This window comes from Dasypus novemcinctus, chromosome 19, assembly GCF_030445035.2.
Source record: "Dasypus novemcinctus isolate mDasNov1 chromosome 19, mDasNov1.1.hap2, whole genome shotgun sequence".
Classification (NCBI taxonomy): Eukaryota; Metazoa; Chordata; class Mammalia; order Cingulata; family Dasypodidae; genus Dasypus; species Dasypus novemcinctus.
This window is the reverse complement of record NC_080691.1, coordinates 74035806-74058191: the sequence shown is the minus strand read 5'-3', so window position 1 is coordinate 74058191 and position 22386 is coordinate 74035806. Positions and strand designations below refer to the sequence as shown.

The 22386-nt window shown below is 40.4% G+C and overlaps 1 protein-coding gene across 1 annotated transcript in view; it reads right to left on the bottom strand.

Annotated features, from left to right (window-relative positions):
- Positions 1-10653: 10653 nt before the first annotated feature.
- Positions 10654-22386, bottom strand: part of LOC101426402 (zinc finger protein 596-like) — a 192454-nt gene continuing 180721 nt past the window's right edge. The window contains exons 8-9 of the mRNA XM_071209961.1: positions 20980-21004; positions 10654-19348 (exon numbers count right to left, since the gene is read on the bottom strand). Of these exons, the coding sequence (XP_071066062.1) occupies positions 19317-19348; positions 20980-21004 (57 nt within the window). The 3' untranslated portion in view covers positions 10654-19316. The remainder of the gene's footprint in view (positions 19349-20979; positions 21005-22386) is intronic.

The window sequence follows — 22386 nt, the reverse complement described above, 5'->3', positions numbered from 1 at the left end:
ATGATTAGTTGTCTCAACTCCTTTATGTCATCTGGAGCCTTATCTTGTTCCTTTAACTGGACCATAGCTTCCTGTTTCTTGGTGTGGATTTTAATTTTTTGTTGGTGTCTTGGCACCTTACTATAGTATTTACTCTGGATGCAGTTTTTCTCTTTAGTTTAGGGCTTCATGCCATTTCTCCCTTGCTGGTTGTGCAGTAGGAACCAAGGATGTAGTTGGTGGTATAAGCTGTGGAGGCTCAAGCTGCCCTCATTGTGCCAGGGACCAATGAAGCTTCTCCAACTTTCTCCTTTGCCAGGGGTAGGCAAAGAGTCACAGCTGTGTGGAATAATCCAAGTTGTACAAGCTTAGACTCTAGCTGCCCAGAGAGACTAATGAAGCTTCATATCCCTTTCTCACCTGCCTGGGGCAGGGATGGAGCTGCAGGTGTGGGCAGTAATCTATGCACTGTGGGTCCAAGATGACCTCATTTACCCTGATAGACTTTCAATTTCTCAACCTGTGCCAGCCAAATGTACCAGCAGTTACCTGGATAGACTGGTTCAGGGCCCAGCAGTCTCCTTGCTGCCAGAGGTGGGGCTGATGCATAGGCTGGGGCTGCAGGCTGGTCTGGGTGAAAGAAACCAGTCCCTACATTCACTGTGACTTTGGGTCACCTTCACTTACCCTCAGGCTGGGGGCATAGTAAATATGGCAGCTACAGGCCTCTTTCTGACCTGGACAATTTCAAACTTTAGCTGTTCTTAGGATTATACTCTAGCCAGCCAAATTCATTAATCAGTAGCTGAAATCAGTGGCCCACTACATCTCTCTCATCTGTTTTGGGGAAGTGGAGCTTCCAATTCCATTCACAGAGTAGCTCCTGGGGTGGCTCATGCCACCAAAGTAAGACAATCACCAGCCTCTGCAACTTGGTCAGTAATTTCCCAGAGAGGCTGGTGCAGGTCCCCACCTCCCTCCCTGCCAGAGGTGGGACTGGGGCCTAGGCTAGACTTGCAATCTGATCTGGATGGAAAGGAGCTGGTCCCCACCAGCACTGGAATTTTCAGGCTACCCCTCTTCCCCTCATGGAGTTAAGATGGTTGCTACTGACCTCTTTCTGACTTGGACAGGCTCAAACTACAGCTGTTCTCAGGATTATATTTTAGACTGCCGAATTTATTCATTAATAGAAGAAGTTGGTGCCCAACTATCTCTTCCTCCCCCATTTTTGTTAAGTGGAGCTTTCAATTCCAGCCACAGAACAGCTCCTGGGGCAGCTTTTGCCTCCAGTGGAGGATGGGCACCAGCCTCCAGGATGTGGAGCACTCTACTTAGGAGTCTTCTCTGCAGATGGGCAGTTTCCTCCTTCCATTTCTTCAGGGATGTTGGAGGATGCTCTTCTGGTCTCCTGGAGCCCCCAACCATGTGCTTCAGCCAGCTCCAGATAGCTCTGGGTGTTTACTAACTGCCCTGTAGCAGGGGCTGAACTCTAGGAGTGCCATACTCAGCATCATCTTATTGGTTCTGTACAATTTTGATAGGACATAGTGACCCAGAAGTAGCAAAGACTCTAGACTTATTAGTGAGGCATTTGTGTGAGAGAGGATGGGAGATAAATCCAACTAAAATACAAGTAACTTCAACCTCAGTGAAATTTCTAGGTGTCCAGTGGTGTGAGGCATGTTGAGATATCCCTTCTAAAGTGAAGGATAAGCTGTTAAATCTGGCACCTCCTATGGTCAAAAAGGACGTACAATGCTTAGTTGGTCACTTTGGCTTTTGGAGACAACACATACCTCATTTGAATGTGGCCCATTTACTCAGTGACCAGAAAAGCTGCTAGTTTTGATTGGGGATCAGAAAAAGAAGAGGCTCTGCATCAGGTCCAGGCTGCTGTTCAAGCTGCACTACCACTTGGGCCCTATGATCAGCAGATCCAATGGTGCTGGAAGTTTCAGTCAAATAGAAATGCTGGGAAGTGGATTTGGCTCAATGGATAGAGAATCTGCCTACCACATTTGAGGTTCAGTGTTCAAACCCAGGGCCTCCTGACCCATGTGGTGACCTGGCCCACATACAGTGCTGATGTGAGCAAGGTGTGCCATGCCACACAGGGGTGCCCCACATAGGGGAATCCCGCATGCAAGGAGTGTGTCCCATAAAGAGAGATACCCAGTGCAAAAAAAAGTGCAACCTACCCAGGAGTGGTTCCATACACATAGAGAACTGATGCAGCAAGATGAAGCAACAAAAAGAGACACAGATTCTGGGTGCTGCTGACAAGAATGCAATCAGACACAGAAAAACACACAGTGAATGGACACAGAGAACAGACAACTGGGGAGGGAGGGCAGGGAAGGGGGAAAAATAAAAATAAACAAATAAAATCTTAAAAAAAGAAAAGGAGATGCTGCCTGGAGTCTTTGGCAGGCCTCTATAGGGGAATCACAACTCAGACCCCCAGGGTTTTGGAGTAAGGCCCTAACATCCCTTGCAAATAACTACTTCCCTTTTGAGAAACAGCTTTTGGCCTGCTACTGGGCCTGAGTAGAGACTGAATGGTTAACCATGGGCCATAAAGTTACCATGAGACCTGAGTTGCATGTCATGAGCTGGGTATTGTCTACCCCACCAAACCATAAAGTTGGACATTCACAGCAGTACTCCATAATAAAGTGGAAGTGATATATACAGGGTAGGGCTCAAGTGGGTCCTGAAAACACTAGTAAGATACGTGAGGAAGTAGCCCAATTATCCATGGTCACCACACCTGCCATGTGACCTTCTCTTTCCCAGCCCACAGCTTTGGCCTCTCAAGGAGTCCCTTACAATCAGGCGACTGAGGAAGAAAAAAGTCAGGCCCAGTTTACAGATGGTTCTGCATATATGGGTACCACCTAAAAGTGGACAGCTGCAGCACTGCAGCCCCTTCCTGGGACATCCCTGGAAGACAGCTGTGAGGGCAAATCCTCCCAGTACGCAGAACTTCGATCAGTGCACTTGGTTGTTCATTTTGCATGGAAGAAGTAATGGCCAGACGTTTATTTTTACACTGATTCATGGGCTGTTGCCAATGGTTTGACTGGATGGACAGGGAACTGGAAGGAACATGATTGGAAAATTGGTGACAAAGAGGTCTGGAGATGAGGTATGTGGATAGACCTTTTTGAGAGACCAAAACACATGAAAATATTTGTGTCCCATGTGAATGATCAACAGAAGGTGACTTCAGCAGAGGAGGATTTTAATAATCAAGTGGATAAGATGACCCACTCTATGGCTAATGCTCAGTCTATTTCCAAGGCCACTCATGTCTTTGCCCAGTGGGCTCATGAACAAAGTGGCCATGGAGGTAGGGATGGAGGTTCTGCATGGCTCAGCAACATGAACTTTCCTTTACCAAGGTTGACTTGGCTACAGTCATTGCTGAGTGCCCAATGTGCCATCAGCAGAGACCCACACTCAACCCATGATATGGTACCATTCCTCGAGATGACCATCTTGCTATCTGGTGTCAGGTTGACTACACTTGACCACTTCCACCATGAAAGGGGCAGTGATTTGTTTTAACTGGAATAGACACATATTCTGGATATGGGCTTGCATTTCCTACATGCAAGGCTCTTCCAAAACTACCATCTGTGGACTTACCAAATGTCTTCTCTACCTCCATGGCATTCCACACAGCATTGTTTCTGATAAAGGAACCCATTTCACAGCAAATGATGTGTGGGAATGGGCACATGTCTGTGGAGTTCACTGGTCTTACCATGTTCCCCATCACCCTGAAGCAGCTGGATAGAACAGTGCAATGCCCTTTTGAAGACTCAATTATAGTGCCAACTAAGTGACAATAAATTGCAGGGCTGGGTCAGTGTTTTCCAGGAGGCTGTATATGTTCTAAATTACATCCACTCATGGTGCTCTTTCTCTCATAACTGGGATCCATGGGTCCAGGAATCAATGGGTGAAAATGGGAGTGGCATCATTAACTATTACCCTTAGTGACCCACAAGGAAAATTTTTGCTTACTGTCTCTACAACCCCAAACTCTGCTGGTATACAGGTTTTAGTTCCAAAAGGAGGAGTGCTGTCACCAGGGAACACAACAATGATTCCATTGAACTGGAAGTTAAAACTGCCATCTGTCCAATTTGGGCTCCTCTTACCTCTGAATCAACAGTCAATGAAGGGAATTACTGTACTTGCTGGGGTGATTTATCCTATCAAGGGGAAATAGGACTGCATCTACATAATGGGGGTAAAGAAGAGTTTGCCTGGAATACAGGAGGTCCTCTAGGGCATCTACTAGTACTGCCATGTCCTATGATTAAAGTCAATGAAAAATTGCAACAACCCAATCCAAGCAGGGCTAGCAATTGCCCAGAATCTTCAGGAATAAAAATTTGGGTCCACCACAGTGCAAAGAACCATGGTCAGCTGAAGTGCTTGCTGAAGATAATGGAAACATGGAATTGTTAGTGGAAGAAGATTGTGATTAATATGAACATTGACCACATGGCCGATTACAGTAAAGAGGGCTCTAATGGTCATGAATCTTTCTTCTTTGTTTAATTATGACAATTTTTGTATATGTACACAAAAGAAATTTGTCTTCTTTCCCAAACTTTTCCCTTATAAGAAGTTGTATCAGTTTCATGTCATAATATTTAAGATGTCAAACTTGAAAGTGTATATTACCCAAGAACTTGCACCTTCTTCATTATAGGATTTATGTGTTTCCATTTGCATGCAGGATAGTTGGACATTGTTAGGCATATATATATAATATATATATATGCATGTCTGTTATTGTTTGTTTTTACTTAGAGACTAAGTATGGTTTAAGGTAATGTGTATGGTTGCCGAATTGACAAGGGGTGGACTGTGATGGTTTGACTTATGTGTCAACTCACCCAGTTAATTGTGACCAGTTGTTTGGTCAAGCACTTGGCTAACACTTATAGACTTTAGTCACCATTGACTTTACTGCAGTGGTAAATCTTAGATAGCCGATTACAGTTACATTGATCAGGGAGATTGCCGTGAGCAATGAGTGGTGCTCTAGGTCCTACACCTTTGGGCCATTACATCTACCCATTCTTGTAGGTCAGGGGTGAACTTTCACTTTAGTCATAAAGACATCAGTCTTGTTTTGTTCAAGATGTTCCTGTACAAAGGAATACAAGAGCAATGAAAATCAATTCACTCTACCCCATACTTCCCCATGCACTTTGTTGGCAGCATCAAAATCTGTGAAGATATTTGCTCTGTGATGAGTCATAGGAATACAGGCTTAGGCACAAAACCTTTTTAATGAACACTTTATTCCTTACAGAGAACAAATTCTCAAAAATAGAGGAAAAGTTTCCATCATGGCCACTGTCCCAGGGAGGTCAGCTGCTCTGGCCAGTGTTGGAAGTTGGCAGCCCTGTACTCCCCATTTCTTATGGACTGTGTTCAATATTTATACACCCAAACCTGTGGGGGATCTGCCACTAAGGGCTCCCATCCTGATAAGCATCTGGGACTGAATGTTTCCACTTTCTGGATTTTAGGTATGGTCAGATCTTTCAATTAGGCCTAACGTATGCACCAGGCTGTGGAATGGAAACATACTGAGGAATCACCGAACAATAGAAGTGGGAGTAGGTAAGAGCTGGGAAATGGCCACTAGGTTTGCCTTTGACTTCCCCAGCATATTAGATTCTCTAGTGTGCCCACTGTAGGCAATAGTTATTTTACATTGTGCTACTATTTAACATCCTGAAATAGTGTTGTTGTCCATAGTAACATTAAATTTTGGTGGGCTCAAAAGAAAATCATCAGAGTCAAATCACCTGGTGACATTTAGTGTTTCAATACAAAGGACATATTTCTCCCCCAAGGTTGGGTATTCTGTATGGGGTGCTCTTGGGCTTCAAAAGACATCTGCCATGGCCAGTGTACCTATTCTACTTGTCTATAGAATGATTTCCTTGAGGTAATATATCCAGTAGACAAGCGAAGTCCACAAAGTTGACAGTTTGACTGGAATGATGTGGAATGATGGCTAATGCTCCTAGAGCTGACAGATTTGCTTAGGTTGGTGGTTCCAGACAAAGCCTCTATCATTGGGACCATTTGATGAGGGAACTGTCTTTCACTGTGAGCGAAAGAGACAATATCTTTTAACACCCTTCATTTTAACTCCTGGAGGTGAGGTTGTTCTTGCCCAATAACTTGAGGTGAGGTATGCCAAGATATGGCCACCCAGGCTCTGTCAGAGCCCTGAAGACAATTTCTGCAGGGACCCTTCACATCCTTTATCTATCTATCTATCTATCTATCTATCTATCTATCTATCTATCTATCTATCTATCTATCTATCTATCTATCTATCTATCTATCTATCTATCATCTATCATATATCTATTTTTAATACCATGATACACCATTTTTTAAAAGATTTATTTTTTAGTTTTTCTCCCTTCCCCACCCTCTCACCTCCCCCAGTTGTCTGTTCTGTGTCCATTTGCTGTGTGTTTTTCTGTGTCCACTTATATTCTTGTCATCAGCACTACTCTGGGCAGGCTGCACTTTTCTTGTGCAGGGCAGCAGTCCTTATGGGGTGCACTCGTTGTGTGTGGGGCTCCCCTATGCAGGAGACATCCCTGCATGGCAAGGCACTCCTTGTGTACATCAGCACTGCACATGGGCCAGTTCATCACATGGGTCAGGAGGCCCTGGGTTTGAACCCTGGACCTCCCATGTGGTAGGTGGATGCTCTACCTGTTGAGCCAAATCCATTTCCTACATCCTTTATTTAACCCAGACCTTCCAGTCCTGATCATCCCATCTGGGAAGTTATATCCTGAACTAATTTGATAGAACCAATTATATTGCCCACCTGTACTGATGGGTCAGGAGTTCTAGGTACAACCAGAAGATCCAAGTGCTTTGACATTTTGTTGCACAAAATGTCCCACAAGAGGAAGTTACCTGCATCAACTCCAGTTTGGAATTTGGGGGTTCTTTCAGTAACACCACTGTTTCTCAAATCACAAATCACCAACAAGGATTTTGTTCTCAATTGAGCACACTGAGATTTGTATTCCTTTCCAGAAACATAGGATAATCGGGTGACTATCTGGACCTACACCACATTAGAAGTCAGTATTTCCCAACATACGTTTCAGAGTCATGTTTCTCTTCACTGGGTGCAGGGTTCAATGTCCAAATAGCTTTATTAAACAGGAGTTCCACAGAAATAAGTTGTTCCTTCTGATGGTCATTGTGTAGTTTTCACCTGAGTCATCCATTTCAATGTTATACCACCTGGTTTGTTTAAAGGTCACAGGGAGTATGAAAGGCCAATATCATACAATGGGAGAACCATTGCTGGGCCAACTGTACTGTAAATGATATACACTGATCTGATTGGAGTCTTGTACATCAGATCATGTAGCCCACTGTTTCTTCTAGGCCATAACAGTGGTCTTAGCATAGATATGATGCATGTGAATTGCTGTCTCATATCTAAAGTATGTGTCTAAAGTGGTGAGACATCATTGAACACTTGATTAATGATAAGCATTCCAATATGTTTAATTGTCCAAAATTCAAAGACTGGTACACTCCAACAGTACTTTCTTGCAACAGACTTCCATCTGTGTAGGGAGGCATTCCAGAGACCTGTACTTCCATAAAACTAAAAAGTTCCATTGGCCCTCATGATAGGGGCCATGTCACTGCATGTTCCTGATGAAGTGCTCAATTCAGGAGCTAATATGAGGTAAGAATGGGTTTTGTGGTAGGTCAAAATGGGTTTGGGAGCCTTCCAGGGACTAAGCCAGGCTGGGCAGTGTACAGCAGCACTGAGGGCCTAAGGGAACACCACCAAGAGGATGACATAATTGGTGGGGGTGTCAGAAGCCAATCAGAGGTGGGCTCTAGGGCTCTGGTCAGCCAGAAAGGTAGTTGGACACTGCCAAATCCAGCTCACTTTCTGGTCACTGCCCTGGCCCTCAGTGTGGAGCCAGGCGGGAGATGTACCACCAAGGCAGGGGTACACAGAGGGCTGGTGGTGGTGAGTATAGTCCCATGACCCAAAGCCTGCACTGGGGGCCTCCTGTAACTGGGCAATGCTCTATAAGCCCACTGCACAGCACGACTCTTGAGGCTCCAGAGAGCAGTAGTCAGAAACTAAGGCTACAATAGCCTGAAGACAACTCATCTCTGATCTCAGAAGGAAATGAGGACAGTGCCTTTTTCTCTGGGGCTCAGCCCAATCAGGAGATCCTGGCTCATTAGTCCCTGTTCATCCCAAGGTCTCTTCCTTGTCCATCACTCTCAGGTAAGAGAGTCTACATTCAAGGTCTGTGACCTCCACCTCATTTGGTCTTATCCCTGGGCTTCCATCCCTTGGGATCAGAGGGTCCAGGCTGAAGATCTGCACTGTGCTGGGATCCATTCTTGGGGATGAGAGGAAGGCAGGCTGAGTAGCTTGTTCTCATAGAACTTAGAACTCAGTGGGTGGAAACCAATGGAAACAGAGCAGTGTCACTCTAGGGTAGGAGAGGTGTGTGGAGGGAGGGCATGCTTGCAGGGGAGAATGAGTAAGTGCTCCTCCACCCAAGGAAGGAGCTTGGAAGAAACACCTTCCAAATGGCTGGAAGTGTTTCAACCTATGCTTTAGCAAAGTCTTTGAAAGAGCACAGAAATTGTTCCCATCTCCCTTGAGTGGACATTCAGGATCTCTGAGAACATCAAGGTCAGAATCCAATATGACATCAAGATCTATCTGGGGTAGTGCCAGGTACAGGTGGGAATGTGGTGGTATTGACTTATGGGGCATGGGGTGGCAGAATCAGGCCTAACCCTACTGCAATCCCCTGGGTCAAATATCTGTGCCACAAGGCTTTTTAGTGAAAGCCAGCCCACAGACAGCAAAGGCAGAGGAGATGTGTGTATAGGTCAGGGTCTAGGGTAGAGTGGTTATAGGATTCCTGAAGGTGCAAGACAGAGCACATGACAGTGGGTTGAGAAAATGAATGAATGTGGTTAAATGGAAATTATTATTTTTCAGTTTGATAGGAGAGGGTGTCTCAATTTTCTTCTTTATCCATCTAGAGTTTGTGATTGTTTTCATCTTTTCTTCAGTTTCTACCATAGCTTTTTCAAGGGGTTGTAGACTGTAACATTACAAATCATGCAGTCACACGTCAGAATTCTTGGACAGGAAGGGTTAGTACATTACAATTAAAGTCCTAAGCAGTATCTTTCAGTCAGCTCTCTACCCCTCTCATGTCAGGAAGGGCTCCAGTGATTTTCATTGTTGTCAAACCATGCTTGCACAAACTGCTGATTTGGATATCTACTTTAAGCTCTATGGCACAAATAATCAATAGCAGCTGACAATTCCAGATGGGTTATGAGAAACTTTTCTCCAACCACTCTACTTCTCACCTTGTGCTACTGTTTAGTCTTTCACCACTTATTTCTTGAGTCAACTCATCTACACTCTGCCAAAGGACATACTCATTTTTAACTAAAGAATCTACCTCCAGGATGTCACACTATGGTGATCTAAAAAGACCTGTGCATTCTCTCACCAAACTATGACACTGAGCTGTAAAAATTGATCAATGAAACCATTTGAGATCTCTGAGAAGAGATCAAAGGCATACACTAATCTTAGTACCAGTTATGCTTCTAAGACTAGAAATCTGTGGCATCTGATCTGAGTTTTCTCCCATTCTGTTCCCCACCCCAGCTTTGTCATTGCGGACTTTCTTCCAAAGCAGTTAGGCATTGAGACCAAGAGCATCTATCACAGCCAAAAAGGGCTCAATAATATGGACCAGTGGGCATATCCATTGCCTGCAGTATAACCAATTAAAGCAAAAATCTCAGGGAAAGGAAGTTGGGGAGGGCCTAGGGATCTACTAGCCTAGAGACGTGTTGTAGGGGAATCACAGGCCCAGCTGAGGACCCATGCAGGAGAAGTACAGTGCAGACAGGGCCCCAGTCATCTATAGGCTCCTAGCTGATCCTTATGCTGCACACATGCATATAGGAGTACAGAAATGTTCCAGAAGAAAGGAAAAGCCAGAGCAGACACAAAAATGGGATGAACTTTCAATAATCCTGTACCCAAATAGACCTATGAGCAGAGTATTAAAGACTTAGTGGCCCAAATTTGTTGAACGCAACCTCTGTCCAGTTACTAGCTAACGACCTACAGCAACAGAAGTGCAACCCAGAGGAAGCCAGCCAGAATTATGTATAAGCTATATAAAATGTTACATGATTTGTATTTATGCATATATTTACATATGCATATATATGCACACATATATAGCAAGCAGAGACATAAATTATTGTATAGTATATGGAAGAAAGAATTAATAAGTTTAGGCCAAGTAGGAGTGAAATAAGAATATGAGTAAGAAATCAAGAGCAGAAGCAACAATAATAACCATCACAAGTAAAATAAGTATCCAGAGATGCTAAAATATATTGTCATTTAAATGATCAGTTTTCAGAAGAGGATAGTGATTCATAAATGGGGGAAAGCAGTGAATAGGAGTGGTCCACAACTTTCTCCAGAAGTATGATAAACAGAGAAATATATCAAACAGCTTGTATTAGTCAGCCAAAGGGGTGCTGATGCAAAGTACCAGAAATCTGTTGGCTTTATAAAGGTTATTTATTTGGGGTAGAAGCTTACATTCACAAGGCCATAAAATGTCCAGTGAAAAGTTACATCCTCACTCAAAGTCTGCTTCCATATGTTGAAACACGGTGATGGACAATGTATGTGAGGATTATTCAGTCTTCCTTCAACCCTGTTAATCCTCTACAGGTCCAGATTCTTCTGATCTCATCTGTAGGCTGGCATAAGGTTCATTTCTCTTCCCAGGGCTTGCTTCTTTCTGGGCTCAGCTGCTCTCCTCTCTCCATAGGGCCAGTTGTAAACTATCAGGCAAATGTTTTGGCAATCTCACAAGGGCTCCAGCATCAAAAGTCAAACTCTTTCCTTTTCCCTGTCATAGTCTCTGTGGTCCTCTCCCACCAAGGACATGGCTGACTCAAAGCCTTAATCATAATTTAATCAAGTAAAACTGAAACCTCTGGATCTAATAAAATCTAATATGCCCAGAGGAACAGACTATTCTGCAAACACAATCCAAAACATATTTTTGGAACTTATAAACAACACCAAACTGCCACATAGCTATTATAAATATATTTCAAGAACTAAAGTAGATCTTTTATGAATGAAAACAAAATATTACTACAATGAAGCAACAAATGGAAATTCTCGAGAGAAAATATTTTCAAAAGAAACACCTGAAAATTTTAGTGTTAGTGAAACAATACTTCATGCAAATTCTGTAGAGGAACTCAACAGATGAGTCAAGATGTAAAAAGGTTGGTTATTGAACTTATAAATATAATCCATTCTTCAGAACCGAACAAAAAATTCCTGAGGAAAAATTAATAGAACTTCAGTCATCTGTGAAACATCAAACATACCAACTTCTGTGTAAAAGGACTCCCAGGAGAAGAAAAGGAAGAAAAATATTTGAAGAAGTAAAGAACAAAAATTACCCATATTTAATGATAAATAATATACATATCCAGGAAGCTCAAAAACCACACTAGGATGAATACAAAGAAACCCACACACCATGAAATACAAAAATCAAATACAAGGAGAAAATCTTGAAAAAAAGCAAGAGAAAATTATGTCATAAAATAGACAGGATTATCAATAAAAATACTCTATTGTGGACACAAAGCAGTGGAAGTGCATTGTCATAGCAGTGTAAGGAAAGTACTGTCAACCATGATATCCATATGCGGCAAAATGAAAGGGAAATAAAGACAATCCAAGAAAGACAAATAACCAAATATTTAACCGGTTGGCTTAAATAAAAAGAATTAAGTAGTGAGATGCCAGCAAGGCTATGGTGTCTCCTGGAGCCATTATGGTGAGAGAATTCCTTCATCAAATGATGATGTCCTGGATCTCCGCCTATGACTTTTTCCCATTTATGTTTGCCAAATCAGTTCTGCTTTTAAAGGAACCAATAATAAGGATTAAGGCTTACCCTGATTCATTTTGGTCACACCTAAATAGGAACTTAGAAAATCCTATTCTAAATGAGTCCACATCTTAACTGATAATACATATATGTTTAAAGTGTCCTATTTACAAATAGGTTCAAACCCAAAGCAACTCAGATAAAGAAAAGGAATGTGGTATTTACGGGGACAAATAATTGAAACTATCATACATGCCTTATGAGAAATCTGAAAGAAATTACTTTAGACTGAAAAGAACTTAATCCATATGGTGAGCAATAAAGATAACAAGAAATGATAAATATATTTGGGTTGATTTAAAAGCCTCTCTATGTACACCTTTTCTCATTTCTTGTCTTAATTTTTAAAAAAAAATTAAAATTGTATGTATCTGTCATTATAACATTACATGATGCAGTTATAACACATCACAACAGCATAAAAAGGGAGAAGAAATCAAGATACACTGGAGCAGTTTCTCTATTTCTGGAATGTTAGCACTGATCTGAAGTAGATTGTCATAAAATACAGTGTACACCAATCTCTCCATTAGAATCCCTAAAGAATAACAAAAGGGAAATTTATAAACAAACAAGTCAATTTAAATGGCACCCTAAAAATAATTTACACAAATTAAGACAGTCAAGAGGACCAGAAGAATAAATAAGAAGACATGGAAAAAACTAGTAACATGGGATATCTAAATCCAAACATGCCAATAACTCCACTGAATATGAATTGCCTAAATAGTATAACCACAGTTAGAGATTGTCAGACTCATTGAAATTACAAGATCTAACTATGCACTGTCTACCACAGACCCACCTTAGATTCAAAGACACAAAAATGGTGAAAATAAAATGAGGGAAAAGACATACAATTAAAACAGTAGCCATTAGAGAATTGGAGTAATTATATTTGTATCAAACAAAATAATCTTTACAATAAGATATAATACTAGAGACAATGAGGGATATTTCATAATAAAAGAATGAAAACATCAAGAAAATACAACTGTAGCTATATGGACACTTAACACTTAAGCCTCAAAATACCTAAAATAGAACTCTGAAACCTATCTAAGATATATCCCCATAAAAAATAAGGGTGCAATATTAATGTCTCCTGATCTCCCTTAACTTAGCTGCTGTATACTGCCAGGTTCACAGCATTTACCCTGAATGTTTTGATTATATATTTACTAATTCGAATGTATAGCATGCTCTCCCTATGAATGTCCAACATTCTAAAATTACGTTAGACATTCTAAAAGTAGAAAGTACTTTTAGAAAGTACAGTTGATATACAATGAGTGTTTTGAATGAAAAGTCAAAGGAGTAAATGAATGAATGGATGGTAGCACAGAAAGAGGTGGAGAATCAAGGAGCAATGCATATACTAGGAAATTTTATAAGTTGTTCCAAATGCATTCAGTAGCATTTTTCAAACTGATTTCATAGAGATATTAATGAGTTTTCCGTGAAAAACGGGAGTTCAGTATTCAAAATTTACATACTGTGTTCCTTTCTGGGATATTTTCAGTGATCATTAGAATGTTTAAAACAATTTTCCCACTTTCAAAAACTTAAATTTACTTGAAAAAATTTTATTAATAAATTGAGAATTGTTTCTCAGAACCATATTTAGAATATGTGGGCCTCTAATGTAAGTTAGCTCTGATGAGTTTGTAGGGGGTGTGCCTGGAGAGGTGAATTATGTTCAGGCCATGAAATTTCTGGAATGAAATACTAAGGAATTTGAATTTTATTGTGCAGACTACATAAGCCATTGGGAGTTAAAGGAGTTATATTTTCTAATTTTTATTTTATAAATATCATTGCATGAGTATAGAGGATCAAGTTGATGGAGGCTAGTCAAGAAGCAGAGGAACTAGTAGGAAGTGTGTGCCATAGATAGAGGTTATACGTAATGAAAACATGGACTAAGTTTATGACAAGAAAGTACAGAGATGAGGCACGAAATTAAGAAACTATATTTAGGAAGTAGCATCGGCACATTTTCACTAGTAATTCCATCAAAGAATAAGAGAGCAGGACACAAGAAGGAAACCTTCATCTTCTGATTTAAAGCATTGGTAGTGACGAGGGCAAGAACATTGAGGAAGCTTTAGTTTCAGGTATTCAAGATTGTCCACATGGAAACTCAGATGTGGGACTGAGGAGACAGTTCTTCCAATATGTTAAGACTGGGGTTCACTTGCATATTGATTTAGTAGAAGCCATAGTTTGGTTGTGGCCACTCAGAGAGAGCATGTAGAGTGAGTGCTATATGGGCAGGAGATTGAACCTTGGGGAACATCATAGTGAAAAGGATAATGGAGAAAGGCTACACTGAGAAGAAGGAAGAAGCTGAGGGGTAAGAGGGAAATAAAAAAGGATGATATGGGTAAGACAAGGCAGTGATATGGAAAATTATAATGGGAATAAACAATGAGGATAAATAAGAAAATATCAAGAATATTAAAGAAAACAATGTGTCCACTGCATTTAGAACTTGAAATAGTAACCTTAGGAGAGCAGTTTCAGTGGAGTACATTGTAGAAGCATGACAAGATCACAGTTGATTGAAGGGGAATAGTAAATGGTACCAGCTAACGGCCTAAGACTCATCTATGAAGCTTAGCTCTGAGGAAAGAGTGTGGCAGTTTGAGAATATTTATGAATCCCAAAAAGAGAGATTATGATTGTAAGCTGGTCCATTCCTCTGAGCATGATACCCTTTGATTGCATTAGATTAAGCTGATATGACATGTAGTTATCCAGGAAAGACTTGTGGAAAATTTCACTGCCTGATGCCTTGGGCCTCTGCTTCCTGTATGCTAACCAAACAAGCTTTTTGTGAAAGCTGTATGAAGAAAACCACTGAAAACCTGTGTTAAATGGGACTTGGATTGGGAGATATGTCAGGGAAAATGGCTTTAAGAAGAAAACCATGGACGCTGAAGTCTGAAATTAAGACATGCCCTTGGGCCAAGAGAGGAACCTGACACGTTTACAGAGAGGGTGAGTTTGCCTCTCATTTGAAGGATTCATGTTCCAGCCTGCTGTTCAGGGAGTTTTGCTGCCCCAGGCTACAGAGAGGGTGTAGCACATTTCCCAAAGGTTGGGAAAAATGAGGTGAAAACTCCAGAGTTCCCCATAGGTGGGGGAGAGTGAGGTTAACATCCCATTGTTCTGAGAGGGATGGATCTGTCTTCCAGGGAGTATAGAAGGCCAGGTCACCAACTGGCTATACTGAAAGGGTTGGGCTTGTACACCAGAGATTAGGGATAATGTTGCTTCCACCTCACTGTACTAAGGGGGTTGAGATTCTACCCAAGATTGAGTAAATTGTGGCCATCATCCCAATGTCCTTGGAGGGTAAGTTCTGCAACTTGCTTGGCACCCAGATGCTTGAGAAGGGCAAAACCAAGAAAATGGCCATTGGGCAAGTCTGTGGATGGGGTGGGCCCCATAAAGATCCAGGGAGAAGAAACCATCATTTTAAGAATGACTGTCAGGGAAACGGACTTTGGCCCAGTGGTTAGGGCGTCCGTCTACCACATGGGAGGTCCGCGGTTCAAGCCCCGGGCCTCCTTGACCCGTGTGGAGCTGGCCCGTGCGCAGTGCTGATGCGCGCAAGGAGTGCCATGCTACACAGGGGTGTCCCCCGCGTAGGGGAGCCCCACGCGCAAGGAGTGTACCCATAAGGAGAGCCGCCCAGCGCGAAGGAGGGAGCAGCCTGCCGAGGAATGGCGCCGCCCACACTTTCCGTGCCGCTGACGACAACAGAAGCGGACAAAGAAACAAGACGCAGCAAAAAGACACAGAAAACAGACAACCGGGGGAGGGGAGGGGAGGGGAATTAAATAAATAAAAATAAATCTTAAAAAAAAAAAAAAAAGAATGACTGTCAGATTTTGAAATCTAATAGAGTATGTCTTGCAGTTTTCAGAACTGCAGGGGACCAGTGACACGTGCTTCCCTCCCAAATTCTACTTGTGGTACTGCAAATGTTTATTTCTTTGTATATTGATAACCTATAAGTTATTTTGTAAATTTCACAGGTCTATAGTCAGAGAGGACTTTGCCCCAAGACAAGCTGTATACTATAAACTGACCGTGATGTGATTTTGTACGCATTGCTAACCAAAAGGATTTAAGGTTTTCTGAATATTGTAATGTCTTTTTGGAATTCAGAGAGTGGTGTGTGACAGTTTGAGAATATTGATGAATTCCAAAAAGAGAGATTATGCTAACTGGTCTGTTCCTATGGTCATGATACCCATTGATTGTATTAGATTAAGCTGAGATGCCCTTGATTAAATAATTTAAGATTAGGGATTTGATTTGAACACATCATTAGGAAGACTCAGTTTTAGTCCTTCCCCCCTTTTTGGGTTACATAAATGGATACTCAAGAAGACAGAAGAATAGAGAGAGCTCCATAGACATGGAAAAGGAAAGAACTTGTCAGCATTGATCCTGTGGCCCTGGGAAGAGAGATGAGTCTTTTCCTGATAATTTACAGAATGTGACTCCAGTGTAGAGCTGGTACCAGAAGAAGCTGGATACATGGAGCCTTAAGAGAAAAGAGGAATGCTGACACTCAAAGATATCGACAGTCAACTTGCTTCAGTATGTGGTAAATGACATTAGGTGAGAAAGTGTCTGTTATAGTAACTTAAGTTAGACTCATTAGGGCTTTGTAACTGTAAACTTTTACTCCAAATAAATACCTTTTGTAAAAAGCTAACATATTTCTGATGTTTGCATCAGCACCCTTATGGCCTTCTGAGAGGAAGCAATACTTAGAGGGATGGGGGCCTTCAGGAAGCTGGTTATCTCAGTTTTTGATGAGATAGAGGGGAGAGTATGATTGCCAGGGGAAAGCCAGGAGGGGGAGATGGAGAGATATCTGATGTGACTGAGCTAGTTTGCTGGGGCAAGATGAGAAGCAACATAATCAAGACCAACTTAAATAGGCCTACTAATATTTCCAGATTTTAGTATCTTGTCTATCAATTGATATATTTCTCTAAACCATGATATTTTAAGATAGATTCAGTGAGGTGGAAACACTTTTTTGTCCATTTAAGTATTCCCTACCATAGTGGGTTAGAACAAATAGGGGTTAACATGCCCCAAATCATGCCTTGCTCATCCTGCTACTTCTGGCCTGCCTCCACCCCTCTACATAGTTTCTGCAAATAAAACCCAAACTTATGCTGTCTTACCAAAGCCTCATTTGAATGACCTTCTTCCCAGGCATCTAATTGCATCCCTAACAAATTTTCTCCACTCTCTCTTCTGTTCCTTGAACTTGGGAATGGCTTTCCCAATTTTAGGCATTTATTCTTCCTGTGATTGCTGCTGGGATAGCTCTTTTCTTAGCACTTTGTATTGCTGACTCCTTTTCAGTCTTCAGAGCTAAGCTTGACAATCACTTCATTTCCTCACCTAAATGGAAATCTCTGTAAACATCCCATATTTTATTAGTGATCATAAGTTATTTTTAGATTTCTTTTTTCCTTTAGCATGGGTTTTAAAAACTTTTTAAGAAAAGTTTACATATACATATTTATAGTAAATTACACCAAATATAGGGAATTCCCATATTCCAACCACTGCACCCACACATGGTTATTCCTATTATTGACATCTTAGACTAGTGTGGTCCATTTATCACAATTGTTGAGTCAGTATTCAAGTATTGCTACTAAAGTATATAATTTATAAAACTTCTTAATTCCTTCAGCTTCTTGAGTGGAATAATGGCTATTTTTTTCTGGCATTTAATTGGGCATACTGGTAATAAAGCACTGTCAGGTTGACCATGATTTACAATAATACCAGTTATTCAGTGTTCATAAATAAATAATTCCAGATTGTGATGGGCACAAGAGCAAAGGTAACAAGACTCATTGTTGTCTTTCCTCTGTAGTGTATAAATATTTAACATTCAAACTGTAGTGTCTCTTCTCTCACATGAGAAGTGGGGCATGTAGAGCAGCAATCTACCAATGCTTGACTGAGCTAATGGCCTCCCTGGAATACTGACCATGATTGGATATTTTCTCCTGCTCTTTGGGCCATCTGTGCTAAACAATGAACTGTTCATTAACTATAAGATTTTTGTGACTGAGCCTGTGTCCCCAAGATGCACTATAGAGCAACTTACATGACTGATTTTTGTGCTGCAAGCAAAGTGCTTTTTGAATTATGGGATAGAGTCAGTTGATATTTGGCAATATTTTTATCTTTCATGCCTTTTGAATTGTGGCATCTTGAGTGAAATGGGACTTATGGATTTATGGGCTAAACTGTGGGTTTGCTCCTTTTCTATTATCCTGGATAGAGGAAGTGACCCACAGTTGGAATACCTGTGGCAAGTTGTCTGCATCCTTTGAAGGAAGGGTGACAATAAATGTGGCATTGAGAATCCCCCAAGAATTCCAAGGGGCGTGGCTTCCTGGTTTCATCCTGAAACCACTGAGGTTGGGCCTTCCAATGCCTGGCATATATGCCCATGCCTCAAGGCTTCTTATATTTCTTCTCATTCTGGAAACAGGATTACCTACAATCAGGCCACCATGATTAATCTTGTGGTTAATGTGAGGTCAGCCATTATTCAGGAGAGTATTAGAATTTAAGATAGTGACATGGACGTGATAACAAAATTATGAGATATTGAGAAAGAGGGCTGACTAGGGAGATCTAGTACAAAATCCTTCCACCACAAGTGTAAAACAGGAAAGGACTGTCTAAAATATTTTGAAAGTCCAGACTAGAAGAATACTGTACAGCAATCAGAGAAGAGAAGGAGGAAGAGGTCAATAAACTATGATAAAGACTTGTAATTATCTCCAAATGGCAGCTACTGGTGCCCATCAAAAGTATCACAGCAGGCCTCAATGGTACACACTGAAAGGGGTGTAAAAATCCTATTCCCCAGGAAAAGTAGAGGCACAGCTGCTCACTGATCACAGCTTTGAATTTTTGACCTCAGATCACTGGATACTGACTCAGGGAAATTATGGTTTCAATCTGCTCTGGGCACAGGTGGTAGCAGCCAATGTTTCAACCTTTCCTAGACAGCAGCAGAGGCAGTGATCATTTAAAGATGCAATCCTTCAGGGATGTGGGGGACAGGAAGCTGAAGTGCTGCATTTGCTTGGCACACTAAGAAAGTACAACTTTACGGAATCTGAAGATTTGTTGCCCTTTCTGTCCTCCTCCACAGGACACATTGAAGACAGTCAGCTACCCGTTCATTGGTCCTGGTCCTGTTATGGCTGGAAAGAACAGCAAGGGAAATGCATCACCACAGTGACATTCCTACCAGAATTTGCATGCTAGGCAAAAGCAGCATGAGACAATGAAAGTGGTGTAGAAAACTATAGAGGAAGATAGTCTCAGAGAAAGATATTCCAGCTTCACTTATTCAGGAGGCAGAGGTCTCTATCCTAGTAAAAAGTATACAACCAAACTCCTGTTAACAGTGGAACTCCAAAAATCTAACAAACAAAAGCACAGGATAAGACAGAGGTTGAGAAATACTGTGAAAACCCTGCACACTGCATTTGTCATGAGCAGCCCTTCCTGATAGGAGGGCTAAAACTCAAGAAAATCTTTGTCTTCTTACCAGCTGATTAGAAAATCAGAAATAAAATACACCCAAGGGCATAAATCTTAGAGTTAACATTTTAAATATTAACACACAGATTGTGAAACAAAAGAGCACAGTACAAACAGGTCTATATTATCAGTAGTGCTTTTACCTGTAAATGGAATAAATTCTTCAGTCCAATGGTAGAGATAGACAAAATGGATTTAAAAGCATAACTTAAATATGTGCTGACTGCAAGAAACATCATATATTCAAAATACCAAAAAGTTGAGGGTGAAGGATGGGAAAAGTGTACATGCAAGTTGTATTCTAAGGGGAGCTGAGTGGCTATATTAATAGTTGATGTAATAGTCTTTAAAACAAAAGCATATATGAGGGACAAAGATGATCATTTCATACTGAAAAGGGGGTAATTAATAGGGAGGTGTAACAATTAGGAATATATGTGCACTTAAGAACCCAAAATTTTATGAAGCAAATATTGTTATATTTGAAGAGAAAAATTGACAGCTCTACATTAACAGTAGGAGAATTTACTACATCACTCTCATTAAGGGACAGAATATCTAGTAAGATTAATAAGAAAATACAAGTCTTGAAAGATATGCTAAACCAATTAGAACTAAGAGACATATATAGAACACTGCACCTGGCAAAAAATACATATTCTCCTCAAGTGCACATGAATAATTCTCTAGGATACATTATATAATGGTTAACAGAACAAGTCTCAATAAATAAGAAGTATTGAAATCATATACTCTATATTCTCCAACTACAATGGAATCATTGGAAGAAATCAATATCAGAGGAAGAAATAGGAAATTCACAAATATATGGAAATTAAACAATACAATCTTAAACTACCAATGGGATAAAGAGGAAATCAAAGACATAATTAGAAAACAACTTGAGCTGAATGAAATGAAAAATACACCATAGTAAAACTTTTGGGATGCAGTGAATGCAGTGCTGAGAGAGAAAAATTTATAATTCTATTTGCTTATATTAAAATTAAAGAAATTTCAAATCAGTGAGCTAACATTAAAACTGAAAGAATAAAGTAATCAGACTAAAGGTAATCACACTAAAACAGAAGCAAGCAGAAAGGTTATGACAAATGAAATAGAAAAACAGAGATAAATGAAATAGAAAACAAGAAAACAGTAAAGCACTCATAAAACCATAACATGATTCTTTGTAAAGAAAAAAAAATCATCAAACATCTGGCTAGACTGACAAAGAGAGAAGATACAAATAATGAAAATAGAAATGGAGAGTTCATTACATACTTACTCAAATATAGGGCCATAGATGGATCCTGTGAACAGATATGTCTCAATTTAATATCCAGTATATATAATAAAATTTTTCAAGACAATAACAATAAGACCAGCACCACAATTCAGAAACTGGGTAAAAGACTTGAAAAGATATCTCTCCAATGAAGACATAGAAATAGAAAGCACATGAAAAGATGCTCAACATCATTAAGCCATTAGGGAAATGCAAATCAAAACAAGATATTCTTTCACACTCATTAGAAATGATATTAAAAAACAAAAAAAAAATAAGTTTTGGAAAGGATATGCAGAAATAGGAACACTCATTCATTGCTGGTGGCAATAAAAAATGGTACATTCAATGTAGAAAACACTTTGGTGGTTCCTAAGAAAACTAAGTATCCACCTAGCATACGAGTTGGCAATCCAAACACTAAGTATATACCAAAAAGAATTAAAAGCAGCAGCTCAAACATATATTTGCACACTAATGTTCATAGTGGCATTATCCACAATTGTTATAAGATAGAAACACTTCATGCCCATCAACCAAGGAATACATAATAAAACATGTTTTATATACACAATGAAATATTGTCAAGCATTGAAAAAGGAATGAGGTTCTGATACATGCAAAATGTATGCACCCAAGATATCATATTGAGTGAAATAAGGTAGATTCAAAAGTGAAAATTTGTGCACAAAGTGATAAGAAATAATTATTATCATCAGTCATAGATGTAAAATACATAACACAGTTTACCAGGAGAGTGGGTGGAGATAGTTAATCCATAATTAATGCTTAAAATTTAAGAAGTTTCTATACAAATAGATCCTGCACCACTGCACATGACTAAAATTATATGCTCTCCATCACAACAAATTCTGTCCATTGTGTTTGGGGTGTGACAGGCTCAGTACCCCAACTGTGCTCACACATCCTTGCATTGTCACCTGTCTTTCTAATGGAGTAAAGATGTTACATAATTTGCAAAAGATTTTGTTTGTGGTGAGCCAGCACTACACCTTCAAAAGGCAATGGTGTGTGCTCTTCGGCCTTGTTGGAAAGGAGGTACCAAGAGAATTTAGGTATTCCTGAGCATAGAAAACTCATCTCATGCTGGCTTATGTGTAACCAGAACACTTACCCAGGCATTGCCCAATGATAGGGTATCATCAAATATATTGGTAAATTTATAAACTTTCTTAATGTTATTTCACATATTTATAAATTTATTTACATATTTAAAATTAATAAGGGAGTAAATTCAGGACAATCCTTGTCATGTCCCCCAGGATGTGACACACTTGCTTGAGTGGGTGGTGAGACACCCATTACCAATAATCCAGATGCATTTCTAAAGGTCTTATTCACCCTGCATTGGCATCCTGGTGACCCCTGAGGCTGAGTGCTTGTTCA